Here is a 20303-nt window from a genome sequence, read left to right as displayed (position 1 = left end):
ATCTGCTCTGCTTGCTGGGAGTTACCCAGTTTGACTTGTGTAGGATTTCTACATCTGTTCATAGACTCAGAGCACCTCTCAGTTAACTTGCTTTTTCTTGCCAGGTGTTATGTATTGGGTTCCTTTCTTTCTTTTCCCTCTCTTTCTCTCTCTCTCAACTTGTGTGTAATACGGCAAGCGGAGCATTCATAGAATCTTGATGAATGAAAAATTTCTCTTTGAATAACTTAGAATATGCTAACTATTCCCTTAGAATAACTCTTTGGATTAACAGATAATGGTGCTCTGAAGTCTTACTTTCCATCTCCATCTCACTCCCTTTTCCTGTTAAAAATCTTAGAGCAAATTAAAGCCTAATTCCAGATACTTCCCGTGTTTTTATTCTTCTTAGCAAGAAAATCATTTATGCAAGTACTGTTGGACCATAGTTCAGCTGCTAAGTAACCTGATCTCTGAGCCTCAGCTTCCACGTCTATATAATGGGGGGTAAAATACCCTAGAGGGCCATCCGTAAGAATTGTGTGAGGTCCTGTGATACAGAATTTAACTTTGCCAATCCACAGTAAATGTTAGATCCCTCTTCCCTGAAACAGAGTGAAATGGTGGGTGTGAAACAGCTTTGTAAATAAGTATGTATAAGCCACTAACATTGTTTGTTCTTTCAGAAGTGGACATTTATAGCATAGTTTATAATCTCACTACTAGAATGTGCTTGCTTAGGCCTTTATGTGATAGGCACAGGTCCAGTTTTGGTGATGTTTAAAGATTGTGTTTGTTCTTGTTCTAAAAACTTGAGAGAACTCTTGCAACAAACTCAGATGGTTCATGAAACTAACAGCTGGCTAATTCTTAGTCTAATTTGAACTCTTGAGCTAATGCTTAGTCTTGTGTGTCCACCACATACGCTAAGTGTACCTTTCACCCTCTCTGCATGCTGGCTAGGCCCTCCCACTTGGCCCACTCCTCCTTTCCCCCGTAAGAATTTTGCATCTCCTGGGATTTATGAGCATAACATGTACCTTGGCTTCTTCCTGTTTTCAATTTTTTTAGTTGGATTGGCTATGATAATCTCCTTATTTGGATATGTAACTTAAATCTCTAAAATAAGCTTTTGTCCTACGAGTTTATGAGTTAGAGGGCCAAGGACTTGGAATTATTGAACTCCTAGGAAACTTATGTGATCCAGTTTAGAGAAATATTGATGACTTCTGAAAGTGTTTTTACCACTTAAGAACATTTAAATGTCATCCTATTCATTAAACATTTATGTGCACAGCACTTTCTGGGAGCTCAGAGGGGTATGAAAGTGTGCTCTGGCCCTGAGGTTTTACCTTCCAGGGTAGTCCAGTTAGAGTTCGAAACAGCTAAAAATACTGAAATATCAGACATTAAGCAACTTAAATGCAAAACACTACCATTAATATATGCCCTGCCAGTCAGAGGCATTGTTTTATTTCATAAAAGTGTGGTGAATTTTGATTTCTTTACTTATGAAGTAGAAGTTAGAATACCCTGAAGAATCGTTGTGATGATGTAAATGAAATTGAAAATGTAAAACCTAGTTGTAGTACATAAAATCCACATATATTCTTTCTATATTAGGTATTTTTTAACTGAAAGAGTAGTACATGGCATATGGGGAAAAAAATGCAGGCAGAATAAAGTGAAAAGTAAGCTGCCTCCCTCCTAACTCTAGGTTCTTCCTTGTGTATATACTTGTGCACCGAAAACACAGTTTTGAATATTTAAATAGTTATCCTGTGTACAGAAGTATATGTGTTTATGATTATATTCTTTTATTAGAATATGTAAGTGGGAATATTATACACGTATCTTTTGTATTCTGATTTTTTCATCTAAAAGTAGATCTTGGCAGTCCTTTTTTCAACAAAATAGGTTTTTTTTTCATACGTTATTTATTTTTCTTAATGAGTACAGAAAATTTTAGTTTTAGTGTATAATAATACAACCTGTGTCTTCCCACATCACTCATGCAAATATGTTAATACAGAGCTTTCTCTCCTGTAGAGTCAACTCAGTATCCTAAATATCCACCCTCCCAAGAAGAAGGGACAGAAAGAAAGACTCCTTTGTCAGAAAGCCTGGGGTGTCCCATGAACGAGGCAGAGGAAAACCGGCTGGAGCACAGCAAGACTCCAGAGCCAGCCCTCAGGCTCAGGAAAGGGCACCAGCTCGATGGCGCGAGGAGCGGTGACAGTGACGTCCGCCCCGGAGGGCGGGGGCCTCTTGTAGAGGCATCTGTCCTTTCTTCCTATCATAGAAAAGTAAGTTAAAGTGAAAGAATGGTGAGTAAAAACAGATTTATGAGAATGTGCCTGGAGGAAGAGTGTTAAAAATTATGGGGACTCTGCTGGAGAGAGGATGGCGTTTTGAAAAGGAATCTCGAGCACATTTGTAAGATTTTGAAGTCTCTTAAGTTATCTAGACACCTTTTCTGTTGACATGTAAAACCACACTTAAGCTGCCCTATCTTGTTGAATGAAATGGGTTTTGTAGTTACCATACATCCCTTATAGTTTGACCATGCTTTAGTGAGGGCATTATCGTTTCTATTTTTGGAGAAATTCTGAGTGTATGCTGAAACTGCTTCTCTAGATGCTTTGTCTCCAGTGCATATCGTGGGAGACAGTAGGCTTCTGGGAAAAGAACCTAGTCTTTTCTTTTACCTTCCAGAGGAAAGACCACCTTTTGGGTGACTCAAACAACTCTGCCTGGAGAGCAAAGGTATAGATGTCTGTGAGCAGGGCCACTGGTCTGCATGGCTGTCTTTATGCCAGTACCATACCGTGTCCATGACTGTAGCTTTGTAATATGTCTGGAAATGTGATGCCTCCCACTTTGTTGTTCTTTCTCAAGACTGATTCGACTGTTCAGAGGTGTCTGAACAAAGAGTCCTTTGTCATTCTATATGAATTTTAGGATTGCTTTTTCTATGACTGGGGTTATATAAAAGGAAGTGGACATATATTAAGCGAAACTAGATGAGGCTTGACTTGGTTCCTAAAGAACTGGAAAGCATTCCAGGCAAAGGGAGTAGCAGATGTGCAGACTCAGAAACGGCACAGTGCTTTTAGGGAATAGCAGAAATGATCGTAGCTAAGTGTGTCCAGTGCACACTGGTGTATGCTGAAGTGTGAACCTGCAGAATGTTCGGTATGGCTGGAACGAAGGACAGAGGGTACAGGGTGTCAGTTTGTTAACAAGTAAGCCTAGACAGTGGAGCCTAAAATCCAGATCTTTAACCCTTGTCCCAGTATTTTATCAGCCAAAATTCTTTCTGAAATGTGTAGTGTTATGTATTGGTTGAAGGGCATAGACTATTACTTCTAGGTCTCTGACTCTAAAGCCTTGGCTCTTTCAGCTGTATTTGCTGAAGTTTATAGTTTGTGTTTCATAAGCATCTATAGATAACACAAAAGAGACATTTCAAACCATTTCAAACCAGGTTACCCTGATCTTTAGTTTTATGGCTTTATTTCATATCTCTGAGTTTTTAAGGTATAAAGTTAAATAAAGAGAGCAGCCTTTATGGTTGTCCTACTTTTCCTCTGCTCCAGATTCTTCCTAAGTGGGGGCTGGAGCCAACTCTTGATTCATTCAACCTAGGATTTATTGGACTGATTTGCTTTAACCAAACTCATAAGAATGCCACAGTTTGTTAGTTTATCATAAGAAAGCTGATTTGTACTTAGACTCCTGTCTGCCAGTCACTTCGTTTTCTTTTCTTGAGGTCTACTTAGGAAACTCAATAAAGATTAGAAAACAGTTGCTTTGTGAGAATTAAAAAAAAAATTAGATGATTTTTTAAAAAATTAGATGATTTTAAAGATCTTTTCCATCAAACTGATAAGAGAGAACTAGTCTTTAAGGTTAAGAGTATGTATATTTCTAGGCAGACCAGAATGAATGTTCATGTAGACTAGCTGTTGTACTTACTGTGTTGGATGATACCAGAGACTCAGTGATCATCGCTTAACTCTTTCAGCTCCTGTTTTTGTGGACACCTTAGTTTCTGCTGACCCCTGTGTGTGTATGGGCTATATATATCAGCTTGCTAGTGCCCTTACTACACACTGCAGATTTCTAAATTTAAGGCTGGATTCAACCTGTCAACTTTCCAAAAAGACTATCAGGATAGCCCGTTGATGTATAACTGAATCACTTTGCAGTACACGTGAAACTAACACAGCATTGTAAGTTCACTGTACTTCAGTTAAAGAAATGGTTAATCAAAAAAGGCAAGCAAGCAAGCACACAATAACTTGTTGATGAGATGAAGCGAAGTTTCTTACTGCAATAAGAGTGAGCAGCACCCTAAGGGTCTTGTTTAGAAAGGAGAGTTTGCGGATAGCTGTGTGTGTGCTTTGGGGCCTTACTGTCGTGGTTTATGGCAGGTCTTTCAGTCCCGAGATCATGTTGACATTGCACAGAGTTTATGATGGTTTTGGTAGTTGGAGCAAGTCTAGTGAGCAGATACTTGATAAGGGAGCAGATCTGCCCAGTTCAGCAGCTGTACTAAGAGCTAGTTGAGCAGTCTAATGTTACTGAATTTTTGAGAAGTTCTGAAGCTCATAATAAAGGTACCTAGTGGTTTGTATCCTTACTCTTCCTGGGCAGGTATTTTCTGAACACACGAAGTCATACTGTATGGGGGCCTTAGCTTGTAGTCCTTGTGATTATATGGATGCAGCAGGCCTCAGTTCTCAGACTTCTGGAGGAGCACACACACTTTGACCCAGGTTTGGTGTCCTGGCCCCGGATACCTTTCCGTTTCCTTGACCTTTATATTCTTGTCGTGGACAGCATTATGATTGTGATTAAGAACAAGTGGCAAGAATATTGTGCAAAAAAGTCCTAATGACTTGGATAACCATGATGATGTGGTCACTGACCTAGGACCAGACATACTGGAGTGTGAAGTCCAGTGGGCCTTAGGAAGCATTACTACAAGCAAAGCTAGTGGAGGTGATAGAATTCTAGCTGAGCTATTCAAAATCTTAAAAGACTACGCTTTTAAAGTGCTGCACTTAAATGTCAGCAAATTTGAAAAACTTAGCAGTGGCCACAGGACCAGAAAAGGTCAGTTTTTATTCCACTCCCAACAAACAGTAATGCCAAAGAATGTTCAAATTACCATACACTTGCACTCACTTCACATGCTAGCAAGGTTCTGTTCAAATTCCTTCAAGCTAGCTTCAGCCGTACGTGAACCAAGAGCTTCCAGATGTACAAGTTTGACTTTAGAAAAGGCTGAGGAACCAGAAATCAAATTGTCAACGTCCGTTGGATCATAGAGAAAGCAAGGGAATTCCAGAAAAACATCTGCTTCATTGGCTATATGAAAGCCTTTGACTGTGTGAATCACAACACACTGTGGAAAATTCTTAAAGAGATGGAAATACCAGACCACCTTACCTGTCTCTTGAGAAACCTGGATGCAGGTCAAGAAGCAGCAGTTAGAACTGGACATGGAACAATGGACTGATTCAAAATTGGGAAAGGAGTACATCAAGGCTGTATATTGTCACCCTGCTTATTTAACTTATATGCAGAGTGACGACATGTGAAATGCCAGGCTAGATGAATCACAAGCTGGAATCAAGATTGCTGGGGGAAATATCAACATCAGATATGTAGATGATACCACTCTAATGGCATAAAGTAAAGAGAAACTAAAGAGACTCTTGATGAGGGTGAAAGAGGAGAGTGAAAAATTCAACATTCAAAAAACTAAAATCCTGGCATCCAGTCCCATTGCTTCATGGCAAATAGAAGAGCAAAAAGTGGAAACAGTGACAAATTTTATTTTCTTGGGCTCCAAAGTCACTGCTGATGGTGACTGCAGCCATGAAATTAAAAGATGCTTGCTCCTTGGAAGAAAAGCTGTGATAAACTTAGGCAGTGTATTAAAAAGCAGAGACTTCACTTTGTGGACAAAAGTATATATAGTCAAAGCTATGGTTTTTCTAATAGTCATGTATGGATGTGGACCATAAGGAAGGCTGAGCACCACAGAATTGATGCTTTTGAACTGTGGTGCTGGAGAAGACTCTAGAGAGTCCCTTGGACAACACGGAGATCAAACCAGTCAGTCCTGAAGGAAATCAACCCTGAATATTCATTGCAACGACTGATGCTGAAGCTGAAGCTCCAGAACTTTGGCTCCTGATTGCAAGAGCCAATTCATTGAAAAAGACCCTGATGCTGGGAAAGGTTGAGGGCAGGAGGAGAAGGGGGCGATAGAGGATGAGATGGTCGGACGGCATCACTGATTCAATGGACATGAGTTTGAGCAAACTTCTTGAGATGAAGGACAGGGAAGCCTAGCATGCTGCAGTCCATAGGGTTGCAAAGAGTTGGACTCGACTGAGCAACTGAACAACGACTGTAGCCTGTGGCACTTGTCTACTGACTTCTAGTATGTAAATATGTGATTTATGTCCAGCTCTTCCCCTAAATTTCAGCTGAACTGAACTAGTCTCTTTTCTTCAAAATAGTGCTTTTGCTTTCCCCTCTCGACAGTTCTTTTATCTTTCCAAAATTCTAATTCCTCATGCAGCCTTTCCTGAGCTCCACATTCCGTTTCTAAACTGACTGTACCTTATTTTTGTTACAGTTATCTTTGTGGCTAATTTGGTCCCTTATTAGATTGTACACCCATGGAAGGCAGAGACTGTATCTTACTCACTTTATAGAAAACGTCCTTTTAATAAATATTTATTAAACTGAATTGAGCTGAGCTGGGCTGAAGCAGACAAACCCCCAGTAGACTGATGGGTTATTGTCATTTTGTTAGACTGATCTTTAAGGAATTTGGTCTTTATCACTCTGGTTCTCTTTCCAGAGGTAAAGTACACCCCGGTGAATTAACATTTTAGCTTGTACTTTGTATGGGTCATCAGTTGGATATTATTGTGTTTTGAGAGATAACCCACTTTAACTTATCTCACAGATGACGGGAGCAGGAAAAAAAGATTTGAAAGCGTCTTTGTACTCACTTCAGAGCACTGACGTCTCTTTAAGTGTAGATATAGTGATTTATTCATAGGAAGCCTTAGAGCATTACGGTTTCTGCCTTTACTTTAGGCAGCTTGGGTTTTCGTCATTCACCATTCACACTGCCCTGTTTCTCTTCATAATTCGTGTTGATGACAGTTAGAGGTGTGACGATAGGAGCAGAACATAGCGTGCATTTAGCCCCCATGTGTGATCATCTTAGATGAAGTTCGTTGTTGAAACAAATCTTTGGGTCTATGGTTTAGTGGCTACTGGAAGGGGAATTGAAAGTAATTTCCACTCCTGACAGGGTCATTCTTTAGAGTTCATATTGGAAGACAGAGGCTTTTATATATAATGTATATCGTTCCCAGCGCAGACTTTCCAGACCTTCATCATGTGGCAGAGCTATAAACTTGCCTGTGTGTCGTGGAGAAAGCATTTTTGTCTTTGTTCTGGCCACTTAATTCCTACTGTGTTATCCTCTGTTTAGCCAAGGAAACTACATTTACCACCACCCACTCTGTGAAGAACTCTGATTAGCAACTCTGCAATCCTTGACCATAATAAATAACTATTTACGATGTTGTGTTTTAGACATTTGTTTTTTGAGGCCATGTTTGTGAGTATTCTGTTATAAGAGGGCTCAGTAGTTGTGGTGCACGGGATTATTTTACTAATATTTTTGGTTGTGCTGGGTCTTTTTTGCTGCATGTGAGCTTTCTCTAGTTGTGGTGTCAGGCTTCTCACTGTGGTGGCTTTTCCTGCTGTGGCGCACAGGTGCTAGGTGCACGGCTTCAGTAGTTGCAGCAGACAGGCTCAGTAGTTGTGCCTTGCTGGCTTCAGGCACAGGGGCTCAGTACTTGTGGCATGTGGGCTCCATCGTTGCAGTTCTGGGCTCTAGAGCGCAGGCTGTAGTTGTGGCGCGTGGGCTTAGCTGCCCCAGAGCGTGTGGTGGCCTTCCCTCTCAGACCAGGGATCGAACCCAGGTCCCCTGCACTGGCAGATGGATTCTCATCCACCATACCACCAGGGAAGTCCCTGCCCACTGTGCTTATAGGTTTAGACAAGAATACTATCACAGTAAGGTGGTTGTCAGGATTAAATTAACTGGCCTGCCTTTTGTACTTGGTGTGTTTTAAAGATTTAGTAAATAGTTTTGCAGTGTTTTTTCCTCCTTTCCGTCTTTTCCCCTAGAGCACTTCCTGCATTGTATTTATTTTACACGTTCCGGGTGGGATTCTTGGAGATTTTCCCGTCAGTACTCTCTGAGCTTTGTATGTGTAATGGTATTTTGTGGTCCATGAGTATAATTCTTACAACAAAAAACAAAGCGTCCAAGGCCACTCCTGAACCTTGCTACTGAAACAAACAGGAATGCTGCTGCCGTAGTTCAGTTGTCCGCAGAGAAGAATCAGGCACCTCTTATTTTTAGTGCTCATAGTAACTCTGTAATAAACAGACCTTACTTCCTATATTGTTAACTTGTCTGAGGCCTTGATTTAACCTTAAGAGAGTTTTCACTGTATTTTTTTCAAGGTAAAAGTATTGTTTGCTTTCTCTGGCTCCTGATTTCTGTCCCCGACTGTCTCTGTGATTGCCTTGCAGAGCGTGGAGGAGCGTGAGTGTGATGATGATGATGGAGCATCTCAGGAAGACGAGGGGTTCATGGGCATGTCCCCCCTGCTGCAAGCCCACCATGCCATGGAGAGGATGGAAGAGTTTGTTTGTAAGGTAAGGTGGCCGTTCCTGGTCAGTTCCATGCTGTGTGTTTAGTCCTTCCCAAACAGAAGTCTGCAAGTTAGGAGCGCGGGGGTGTCGCCTCTGGGGCGAGTGTGTGTCCCAGTCGGTAGGAGCAGCGTCAGGACATGAGCCCGTGCAGTGCACCAGTCCTTGCGTGCCTGCAGCAGCCCTGATAAAGGTTTGGGAAAACTAGATCATCTGGCCGGGAAACCGGCTCACAGAGTAGACGTCTTGTTGACCAGTTAGACACACAGAAGGAGACAGAACTGGGGGTGCTCGATGCCTGAGACCCTGAGTCTGCTCTGCAGCATGCCGCTCCTCTCCGGGTCCAGCGGGTGATGGACTCCTCCTCAGGTGGGACTTGCCTAGTCTTCACACGCATCCAGTGTTGCCAGTGTGGCTGCTGTGTTTTCTGAGTCATTAGGATCCCTGTGGGCCTCCGTTCTCCTAAAATGGCATCTGGAATTGGGGTTGCTTGTTTCGAAAACACGATCAGGGACACTGGTATGTATGGGTTTAGCCACTTGATCCATCTGATCCTGGCAGGTGTGACCTCAGGTCAACACAGTTCAACCTGTGTGTGTAAATTTATTATTAAACGTTTTTGAAGAACTCTTGATCATTTGGAGAAAATTTTTTCTGACACTTTGATTTTTCATGAGTTTTGTGAAACCAAGACTTTTTATGTATATAGTCTTAGATCCTAAAAACTAAATTTAGGTTTTTCTACATTTACAATGATGCTAGAAATAATTGGGGCCAGTTGACTTAGAGTCCGGTACTTTGGACCAGAGCTGAGAAGAAAACATTATAATCTGAATATAGACATCTCTTTCAAGACCAGAGGGATTTCGGGGAGAGGGTGGCAAAGTCTAAACATTTATGGATCTACTTTTAGAGCCCAGAAAATTTTAATCAGTGTTTGAAAACTGGTGAAGAAAAAGCCAATCGAAACATTAAACCCATTCTAGTAATCACTGTCTCAGTAGAGTTAGAGCAAAGGGATACAAAAGATACACTTTGGTTTTCAAAAGCAAATTTTTCCCTTAAATCTCAGAGTTGAGTGTTCAGTCACTCACTAGGGATTTTTATATTTATGGATCAGTGGGGTGCTGTAGGTAACTTGACTTTTTGTTCTCCCTTCTGAACCAAGAGAGTAAGGCAAATAAAACTTTGCAGTTTAAGAGCTAACAGGTGGTGAATAAATAGGACACTTGTTTGCTGTAGACTATGATTTACTGAAGGAAAAGGAGTGGGTCATAAAATTATTATGAGCCCCTGTTATCCCCTAGAAGTGTGTCTGTGCGGAAGGGGCAGGCTTCCTGAGTCACCCCACCCACCGAGGCCGAGCTCCTGACTGTCCTTGATAAACCCGCCTGCCTGTACTTGGTGACACCGGATTCTGTTTCTTGGAAGCAAGTAAACAGACAGTTGAGAATGCGGTGTCCTGCCCTCTTGCCTGTGTGCTTTCCCTTGTGGAGAAGGCTTTCCTACAGGCATAGGGGGAGTAAATAAAGTCATCTAGGCTTTAGAGAGTGTTTGTGTTTGGCATCTCTTTTATTCCAGCCTTCAGTCGTTGCTAGTCTACCAGCATAGTCTGGCCCACGTGGACATAGAGGCCTTCTGTGGGTCATTTTTTTAAAAATATGTTTTGTGTATCATATGGTCTAATACCGACCTAGTGAGCCCTTGCTAAGATGTTTGATTTAGGCATTGCCCTTTTCAAGCTTGTAAACAAAGGTGCCTTTGACTAAGCCCTGACCTTGTTCTTCCTGCCTGGAGTTGAGGGGGGGGAACACCTGTTTGGGTCGGCATCTGGCTGCCCTGCAGTTGAGTGGTGGGTGCAGTGTAGTGATGGAGGCACAGCACCTGGGCCCCAGTCTTCAGAAGCCAGAGTGTGTGTTTAGAAACGTCGGGGAAAGTCGCTCTGACACTGTGTACCGGTGTCACTGGTAAGAGCTAGTAACTGCTCGTGTGATAACACAGTAGCTCTTCTCATACGATCACAGCAGAGCTGTTCGCAGGCTGTGAACTGCCTGGAGGGAGGCGAAGATTGGTTTCCATCTTAGAAAATAAAGTTCTCCCCAAGTGAAGCTGAGTAGCCGCATCTGGTGACAAATGAGTTTATTTTGTTGCACGTTAGGAACCGGCAGGGGGAAGGCGGGTGAGCACAGGCCCAGGGTCGGGAGGAGGGTGGAAACGGAGCTTCAGTGCCATTGTGAGGGGGTCACTGCTGTTCTTTGGTTTTTCGTCCCACCCCAGTGGAGTGCAGGGAGGGGAGGGCTGGGGTGGGCACGGTGGCCGGCAGGTGGGGCCCGAGGAGAAGCCCTAGGTGGACATTCTCCTACCTCCTTGGCGTCTGTTTGACTCAGCAGGGGCAGGATAATTTAGGTGGAAGTGGTCTTACAGTGTGAGCTCACTGGTCTGAGACACATGAAAAGAGTGGAGCGCTGAGGCTGACGTGGTTTTTAGGAGGGGCTCCCCCACCCCCCATCCCTTTCCTTTAGAGCCTGACTGGGGAATGACAGTGAGGAAGAGGAAGGGTGGGAGGCTGCGCTCCTTTGCTGGCTCCCCAGGCACTAGCTCTCTGGTGGTCCGCCTGTGGGGACAGCAGGATTGCACACCACCTTTGGGGTGAGGGTGCCATGGGTCATTTCTGTGGATCCTCGTAAGTTCCCACACTCTTGTCCTCATTTTATAAACAAGGAAACTGAGGCTTGAGGATTTTTGTAGTTAATGAAAGCTCCTTCAACTGGGTAATGGCAGAGATCCAAGGTTTTCTGACCCCTTTGCTGCTTCTTTCTGCTTCATTATATTTGTTGTGATTAGACGAGAAACCAAAGGAGAGGGAGGCAATTTTAACAAAAGGCATCTAAGTGTGAGTCTATGTTTTTTCCCCACCAACAGGAATATTAAGTATAAAAATGGTCTTACTTAATACAACAGGGATTTTTCCTGGTATATATTAGGGGCTTCCCTGGTAGTTCAGTTGGTAAAGAATCCACCTGCAATGCAGGAGACCCCAGTTCGATTCTTGGGTTGTGAAGATTTGCTGAAGAAGGGCTAGGCTGCCCACTCCAGTGTTCTTGGGCTCCGCTGGTGGCTTAGCTGGTAAAGAGTCCGCCTGCAGTGCGGGAGGCCTGGGTCGGATCCCTGGGTCGGGAAGATCCCCTGGAGAGGGGAAAGGCTACCCACTACAGTATTCTGGTGTGGAGAATTCCATGGACTGTATAGTCCATGGGGTCACAAAGAAGCGGACATGACTGAGCGACTTTATGGAGAAGGGAATGGCAACCCACTCCAGTGTTTGTGCCTGGAGAATTCCATGGACAGAGCAGCCTGGTGGGGTACAGTCCCCGCCCCCCCCGGTGGGGTTGCAAAGAATCAGACACTACTGAGCGATTAACACGAAGTCTGTAGTGAAGGATGAAGGAGGGGCATCTGTACGGGCGGGACTTCAGCCCCTCATCTTGCCTTGGCCAGACCGAAACAGAGCTGGAAAGCACTTTTTTTTCTTCTTGGCTGTGTCTTGTGGCTTGCCCATGTCAATTCCTCGACTCGGGACTGAACCCAGGCCCTCAGCAGTGAAAGCACAGAATCCTAACCATTAGGCCACCAGGGAAGTCACCTGGATATTTTCTGTGACTTCATTTGCTCTCTCCTTTTCCTTAGAAAAGCTCCCCTACCCCAATAAAAAGAATGTATTTTTTCCTCAGTTTTTTCAGAATATAGGACATTATGCCTTTGAATGCATCTGTCTTCCTAAAGATAGTTTACTTTATCTCATTGTAAGGCAGTTCAGTAAGAGATAGCTGTCAGTGTTGCTGAATCAACAGTTAAACCCGCAGAGGTATTTGCTGATACTCTTCCAGGTCTGGGAAGGTCGATGGCGAGTGATCCCTCACGACGTGCTGCCTGAGTGGCTCAAGGATAACGACTTCCTCCTGCATGGACACCGGCCCCCAATGCCTTCTTTCCGGGCCTGTTTTAAGAGCATTTTCAGAATACACACCGAGACAGGCAACATCTGGACACATCTGCTGGGTATGTTGAGTAGTAATGGTTAATGTGACCATTCTGTTCCTCCCCCCACCGCTATATTTAAGGGTAAGGACAGAACTTAAAAAGTGTGTTTTGAATTTGCTGTTTTTGTTTGCTGGATTTCTAGTGATGCAGTTCCTCTGTGGTTGTCTCTGGTTGTCCCAGTTTACACTAGGTTTTCAGACATGTCCTTAAACCAGGCCAAGGAAAAGGCACTATGCAGAATTGGCTGTAATATTTTAACGAGCACGAAGAGGAAAGTAGTTATTTCACAGAAGTAAGTTGATTTTTAAAAGTCATTACGAATGGCCAGTGAACATATGAGAAAGGTGCTTAATGACATTGTGAGTCATTTGAGGAAGTGCAGTGAGATACCACTTCACACTCACAAGAATGGCTGTTATCAAGAAAATAGAAAGTGACAAGTCTTTGCCCGGATATGGAAAGATTAGAACTCTGGTCATTGCTGGTGAAATGGAAAATGGCACAATCTGTTTGGAAAACGGTTTAACAGTTCCTCAGAAAATTAAACGGAGTTACCAGCAATTCTAGGTATATACCCAAGAGTATTGAAGACATATTCCCACAAAGGTGTGTACATGAATGTTTTTAGCAGCTTTATTCATCTTAAGGGGAAAGTGGGAACAACCAAGTATCTATCACCTGACCTATAAATAAAGTGTAGTATATGGATACAGTGGAGTATTATATAGCCTTAAAAGGGCTGGACTGCTGAGAATGGGCTACAGCACGGGCTAGCCATGAAAACCTTGTGTGAAGTGAAAGGAGCTGGACACAAAGGCCAGGTACTGTACGATCCATATACACGAAGTACCCAAAATGGGGAAATCCATAGAGCTAGAAAGTCCAGTAGATCAGTGCTTGTTAGGGTTGTTGGGGGGCGTAGGGGGGCGATGGCTGAGCAGGTGTGGGACTTCTTTTGGGGGCAGTGAAAATGTTCTGCAATGACATAGTGACTATCACACAACCTGGTGAATGTATGGAGTAGTCTGGCCTTTCCCTGTTTGATGTACATATCTTATCACACATTTGATTTCCTCTGTGCCTCCAAGTTTTCCAGAATCAGAGAGTAGATCAGAGTAGAGAATCAGATCGAGTTTGTTGCTGACTTCTGACTTTACTAAATGATCACGCAGAATCACTTAGCAAATGTTTTAACTTCTTAATTTCTGTGTTTGTCTTGTGTTAAGTAGCCTTTGCCCAAGCAATAAGAATGTGGTATCTTACTGTGAAGAACAGTTTAAAAACTGGTTTGAAATTGCCCAAATGGCATTTCACTGTCCCTAACTCCTGACTCTGGGGGCCAGCTGGTGAGGACCAGAGCCGCAGGTGTTTCCGTAGAGCAGTTGGAGACAAGCTGTATTTCCTAGCAGAGTTTGGAGGGGTCAGCGTTCATTGAAAAGAAACTGCCAAGTGGGCCTTTGAAGCCTGGCTGCGGCACATGTGCCAAAAACATTATAAATGGGATTTCTTAGGGATCTAGTGGTAGCGGTGGGCTTAGTTAGCAGGCCTTGTCTGTTTTCTTTTTGGATTAATCACAAGTTTCCCTATTATACCTAGCTTGTGAAGCTGAGGGGCGTGTGATACCAACAGTGTCTGGAGCAGACCAGCGTTTTAGATAAGGTTTAGTTGTTTGGAAGAATTTTGATTCAGATGTCAGGACTGAAAACTTAATTGATACACTCTCTTCAGAAGGTAGTAACCCTGGCTTTCTTCCATCCTCTTCTCTAGGTTGTGTCTTCTTCTTGTGCCTGGGGATCTTTTATATGTTTCGCCCCAACATCTCCTTTGTGGCCCCCCTGCAGGAGAAGGTGGTCTTTGGATTATTCTTCCTGGGGGCCATTCTCTGCCTTTCTTTCTCGTGGCTGTTCCACACAGTCTACTGCCACTCAGAAGGGGTCTCCCGGATCTTCTCTAAGTAAGTATCTGCAGAGTCCCTGTTTGGATCAGTGATCCCAAGCCTGTGGGCTCAGGGAGAGCATCCAGCAGAGTTGGCAGAATCCTTGATACTGCCTACCAGGCACTCTTGACTGGAACCTGTAGTGGGCAGTGATGTTCAGCAGTAAATGGATTTTTTTTTTTTTTCCTATCCTAGACTGGATTACTCTGGTATTGCTCTTCTGATTATGGGAAGTTTTGTTCCTTGGCTTTATTACTCCTTCTACTGTAACCCGCAACCTTGCTTCGTCTACTTGATTGTTATCTGTGTTCTGGGCATCGCAGCCATCATCGTCTCCCAGTGGGACATGTTTGCCACCCCCCAGTACCGGGGCGTGAGAGCAGGTAAGAAGCCCAGACCGGCGTTCTGTGCTGCCAGTCTGCACGAGAGGGCCGCCGCTGGCCAGGCGTCAGGCTAGGTACTTGTGATGCAGAGACGGAGAAGTCACAGTTCCTGTTCTTGAGGGGCTTGTAATGTTGGGGTGTCCCTGCTCGTCTCACAGCGTCAGTGGGGGTGGGTGCTGAGCTGATGCATCTGGTAGTACAGTTTACGTGTGGTCCTTCCAGCTGTGGCACCATAACTTTTGTGAAATGATGGTTCCTTTCTATGTATTTTCATTTTAAAATGTGTGAAAAAAAGAGTCTTTACTCCCAAACTGATGGTGTTATAGAGATAGCACACACCTTCTCTGGTACAGGATGAAGAGGGTTTTATGTTCAGGATCATGCCTATTTGGTTGGAAACCAACCAAAAGCCCCTTCTTCTGGTGCGAGGGCTGGAGCCAGGGCTGTGCCCCCAGTGTTTGCCTCTAGTGCCACACCCCAGTGCCTGCTGAGAATGAACAGGAAGTACTAAAAGGAGTATTCTTCCTTTCAGCCTTTTTGCTTTAGACCATTTTGTATTAAAGCCCAAGCCACAGTTAATCTGCAGTTCCTGTCCATGTGGTGCTTGGTTGAGGCACACACTTCACAGTGGCTTTAGAGCCCAGTTACCTTTAGGCTGTTTCTGATTGTGACGTTTTCTTTTACAACCCTAGACATGTGTTAATAATACATAAGTAACATAAATTACAAAACTTGGACAAAATGGTACTTAACCTTCAACTTGACACAATCTGATATGTTTTATTTCAGTTCATTAAAAAAAAAATGGTGATCCAGACTCAGCTTAGTCTTATAACCTAGGGCATGTCCAGAAGTTTGCAAATCACTGCTGTAGAGGGTTCAAAGACAGTCTGGCTGTGGGGGGGCCATGCTGGTGGACTTGGGTGTCTGACTGGTGCCCTGAGACCCCTCCCTCTCTCATCGCCTGCCCCACCTCACTCTCACCCGGGGGTGTCCATTGTCTCAAGGGAAGATAAACTATGTAGAACTGCTCTGTACTGTAATCTGCGTCTTATAAAGAAGCGCATATAGGGTGTTGTAAGCCAGCTACTCGAATTGTTGGTTCCTGAGGCATTCATCAACACATCACTCCAAGCCCCTTGAAGACTTCTGATTTGTGGAGCTAAGGCTTTTTCAGCAGGAAGCTCTCTCTTTGCCTTTGTAAATAGATCTCTTTTTAGAATGTAGCTGTGCTGAATTGCATGGCAGAATCCCAGAGTTTGAAGAACCTTCTTTTTCCTTTCAAACCAGAAGCTAATGTTGCATCTTGCTTTTGAGATACTCAGTTTACAGAGTCACTGGTACTGTGCCAAGTTGTTCCTCCTCCTTCTCCTTGTCTCCATTGTGTCCTTGTGATTCCCAGGAGTGTTTCTGGGCCTCGGCCTGAGTGGGATCATCCCCGCCTTGCACTACGTCATCTCGGAGGGCTTCCTGAAGGCCGCCACCATTGGGCAGATCGGCTGGCTGTTGCTCATGGCCGGCCTGTACATCACGGGGGCGGCCCTGTACGCCGCCCGCATCCCCGAGCGCTTCTTCCCCGGCAAGTGTGACATCTGGGTAAGTGTGGTTGGTGGCTGGGGGCGGGCAGGGTTCACTGTCTTATCTGTCCATCTGTGAGTTAGTTACTGGCACCCAGGGAAGTGTGCATGTATGATTGAGGAAGTACCCTTGCCCCAGCTTCCCTCTGAGCTGCGTCAGCGTGGTGAGTGCGGGGCTGAGGGCGCGCCCTGCAGGGACGGCCCCGCCGTGAGACCCGCCGCCCCATGATGGGCCGCAGCCGCAGTCAGTGCCTTCTCGGGACCGGCCCGGGAGCTCAGGTGCTCCTTACTCAGCGCCCTGCCCTTCAGGGCAGGTGTGGTCATTGTTCCCCATCCCCGTGCCGGGCGGCAGGTTTTCAGGCCGCCTCTGTCTGGTCTCCTTGTGTGTGGGAGGAGAGGGACAGACTCGCTTTTTACCCGGGTCCTTTTCAGTACCAGCATTCAGTGATTAGCAACAGGAGACTGATCTGTGTGTGTGGTTGGAAGGGAGGTGGGATAACCAGCCGGTTGTTAAAGGTAAACCAAGAGGAGGAAAGGGTGGTGGGGGTAGAAAAGTGCAGGGGACCAGTGGGCAGCCTGGTACTGGTCCTCACACTGGTACCGGCCCGTGGCCTGTCAGGAATCAAGACTGCACTGCAGGAGGTGAGTGGTGGGAGCAAGCGAAGCTTCACCTGTATTCACAGCTGCCCCCCATCACCCTCATTACTGCCTGAGCCCTGCCTTCTGTCAGGTCAGCGGCCCCTTCAGAGTCTCACAGCGGCGAGCACCCTGGCCCTAAAGTTAAGGTGGTATCCTGAGATGGCCACAGAGGAGGAATAGGTGCACAGTAAAGGCAGTGCGTTGCTGGTCTCCCGGCGTCAGGGGTGCACTGCGTCCCGAGCTTGGGGCCGCAGCTCTATTTCTGTGGGGACAGCTTGCCTTCACCTCAGCAGAATGTGATACGCCTGCTGGGTGCTCTGAGATCAGGGATGCCTCGAATTTGAGCCGCCGCACCCACCCCCGCCCCGGCTCCGCACAGACAGTCTTAAGGGTCTTCTGCCGACTTAGTGATGTCTCGCCCTCCCCGCTTCTGCCTCCAGTTTCACTCGCATCAGCTGTTTCACATCTTCGTGGTGGCTGGCGCATTCGTCCATTTCCACGGGGTCTCAAACCTCCAGGAGTTCCGTTTCATGGTCGGCGGAGGCTGCAGCGAAGAGGACGCACTGTGACAGCGGCCAGAGGCCGGGGACGGTGACCCCCACTGGCCATGACGCCAGCGCCAGAGGAGCCCCACAGCGTGGGGCTTCGTGATGCCCCAGGGCTCCACGTGGTCCGCAACTGGGAAGAGAAAACAAAAATAAATCACACCTCACAGGTGGAGAAGAGGCAAGATGGCCCAGCCCTGCCTCGTTCTTGGGTCTGGCCGACGGAGGGCGCTCGCGCCCTGGGCACGCTGGTCTCCATGCTTGTAGCCGGCGGGGCCGTCAGCTGGAGGTGCCTCCTCCTCCCTCCATCTCTCCTTAGAAATGGTGACACCGACCAGTGTTGGCGAACATTTATTATGTCCTCCGAGGGGTGGCAGTGTGATTTTAGATGCCCTTTTGGGAGAACAAAGAAATTAATGTAAATAAGATTTCTAACTTACTGTTTAAATAAAAATTTATATAAATGTTTAAACCACAGGGCTAGGGGAGGGAGGGAGGCTTTTGTACAGAACGAAACACGCAAGAGCCACACACTGTTCCAATTTTGCACACGTGACCGCCGGAGGATCAGGCGACAGCCCCAGAATGTATGACGCCCGGCGCCCTGGGTGCCTTCTGCCGGGGGGGACACCTCGGGCCCCGGGGCGGCAGCGTCCCGCCGCCTGGCGGCCCTGGAGAGCCCGAGGCGGGGACGGCGTGTTTGCTGGGGGACGTGGGGTGTGTGAGATCGAGGCAGTAGTGACGGTGTCAGAGTTTGAGTGACTTGTTTCTGCCACCTACCCAGAAACATCACTGAGGCTGGCGGGCATTGGGGGAGCACCCACAGGGCTTCCTGCATCCTTTTCAATGCGGTGGAGACTCAGCTGGTTGCAGGGGTGGGGATGGGGTGTCTGCAGTGGAGCTCTGGACCACTCCGTATGAGTCCCTCCAGGAGAATCACTGCCTTACCTCCCCCTCCCCTCCCCCCCCCCCCCCCCCCCCCCCGCCCCCAGGAGTAGAGACCACCTTCCCTGGCACCACAGCTCCTGGCCTGAGGCTAGCCGCACAGGGGCCCAGGGCCCGCCAGCTATGGTGGGAGTCTCCCTGTGGTGCTGTCCTGGTGCCTGGTGCCTGGGGGCTGGGCACGCGAACCCCAACCCAACCCCCTTCACCCCTGCCACCCCGGTCAGGTCTCCAGGGACAGGGAAGCCAGCAGCACGCCCCTGAGGCCAGAGCCCATTACCCACCCCCGGAGCCCAGTTTTCTAGGGGTGGTGTGGTAGGAAGGTTTAGAAGGAAGTGAAACATGACTGCCAGGGAGTCTGGTTGGCTCATTGAAGCCGTGTCTTTGAGGAGCTGCTCAAATAAGGCTGCTTGAGCCCCAGAGGTGGACGTCCTGCGGGGGTGTCAGAGGCCAGTGTAGAGGGTCTGGCTCCTGGGAGGCCTGCACCTGCCCACGTAGCCCCGAGTCCATTTTTACTCTCAGCAAAGGCTTCAGGTGGTTGAATCGCACCCAGGACGGCAGGCGTCAGACGTGAACAAGGTCCCAAGCCCGGCTGGCCACCTCCCACCAGTGTTGGGAACATGGGAAGGTCTCCCGTTTACTCAGTGTGGGTTTTTTTCTTGGTTAGGTGTCTCCTTTCCCCCGTGTCTCCAGCAAAACCTGGGAACCGGGGAGCAGGAAGCCTCTGTAGAGCTCGGGAGTGTTCTGGTCCTGAGTGAGGGCACTGCCTGCGGTGCCAGGTGCGCTGGTGCCGTCTGGACGGTGGCAGAACAGTGTTACCCCTCCGGGAGCACGGCCCACAGTCCCCGTACCCCCCACCCGGGACAGTCTCCCTGGGCTTCAGGGTGTACCCCAGAAGCCAGCCTTGCGTCCGGTCACCTGCCTGGGGAAGCGGGGTGTGGGGTGCGGCCCCTGGGACACCTCCAGCAGTCCGGGGCCCAGCCGCCCCCGCCCCCCCCCACTCCCCAAAGAGGAGCTGCACCTGGCTCAACATAGCACAACCCCTTAGAAAGTGACGTGATCACCAACCAGACTTCCCCCACCCCGTGACGGCCCCTCCCTGGGAAGCGGGTGGGCACCCACCTCCGTGTGTCCTCGAAGCCCCGGCCGCCTCACGCACGCCTCCGCCTGCTGGGAACCCCACAGGTCGGCGCCTGGATGCCTTACTCTCAGCAGTCAGAGGCTCGCTTGCTCTGTGCAGCAGATGTTCGTTTTCTTTTCGGGCCCTTGGCCATTTCGGACCTCTGCAGCTTCATACTCTCACCCATTGAAGAGTGGCCTTCTCAGTATTTCCCCCTTCCCGTTTATAAATTGTCAAAGCCACAAAGCACATTTTTGGGGATCATAGAGGGCTGGGATTTCAGAAGGGCATTTGTGTGATGGCCCCATTCATCATGGGATGTCCCTCCTTGCTGTATTCTCAAACTTCTAATAAAAAAACCAAGTGGAATATGAA

General features: G+C 46.9%; 1 protein-coding gene across 2 annotated transcripts in view; it reads left to right on the top strand.

The window, feature by feature from the left end:
- The window catches only part of ADIPOR2 (adiponectin receptor 2), a 37064-nt gene extending 16761 nt beyond the window's left edge, over nt 1-20303 (top strand). The window contains exons 2-9 of one of the 2 annotated variants that reach the window (XM_043881345.1): nt 2029-2285; nt 2695-2745; nt 8626-8751; nt 12633-12804; nt 14554-14740; nt 14918-15105; nt 16508-16701; nt 17762-20303. In XM_043881345.1, the coding sequence (XP_043737280.1) occupies nt 2115-2285; nt 2695-2745; nt 8626-8751; nt 12633-12804; nt 14554-14740; nt 14918-15105; nt 16508-16701; nt 17762-17890 (1218 nt within the window). In that variant the 5' untranslated portion in view covers nt 2029-2114 and the 3' untranslated portion in view covers nt 17891-20303. Of the gene's footprint in view, nt 1-2028; nt 2286-2694; nt 2746-8625; nt 8752-12632; nt 12805-14553; nt 14741-14917; nt 15106-16507; nt 16702-17761 lie in introns of those variants that run through there. The other variant, XM_043881344.1, reaches the window with a different exon arrangement.

Source organism: Cervus elaphus, chromosome 22 (assembly GCF_910594005.1).
Source record: "Cervus elaphus chromosome 22, mCerEla1.1, whole genome shotgun sequence".
Lineage (NCBI taxonomy): Eukaryota > Metazoa > Chordata > Mammalia > Artiodactyla > Cervidae > Cervus > Cervus elaphus.
Note: the sequence above shows the minus strand (reverse complement) of the source record. Positions and strands in the feature narration are given on the sequence as shown.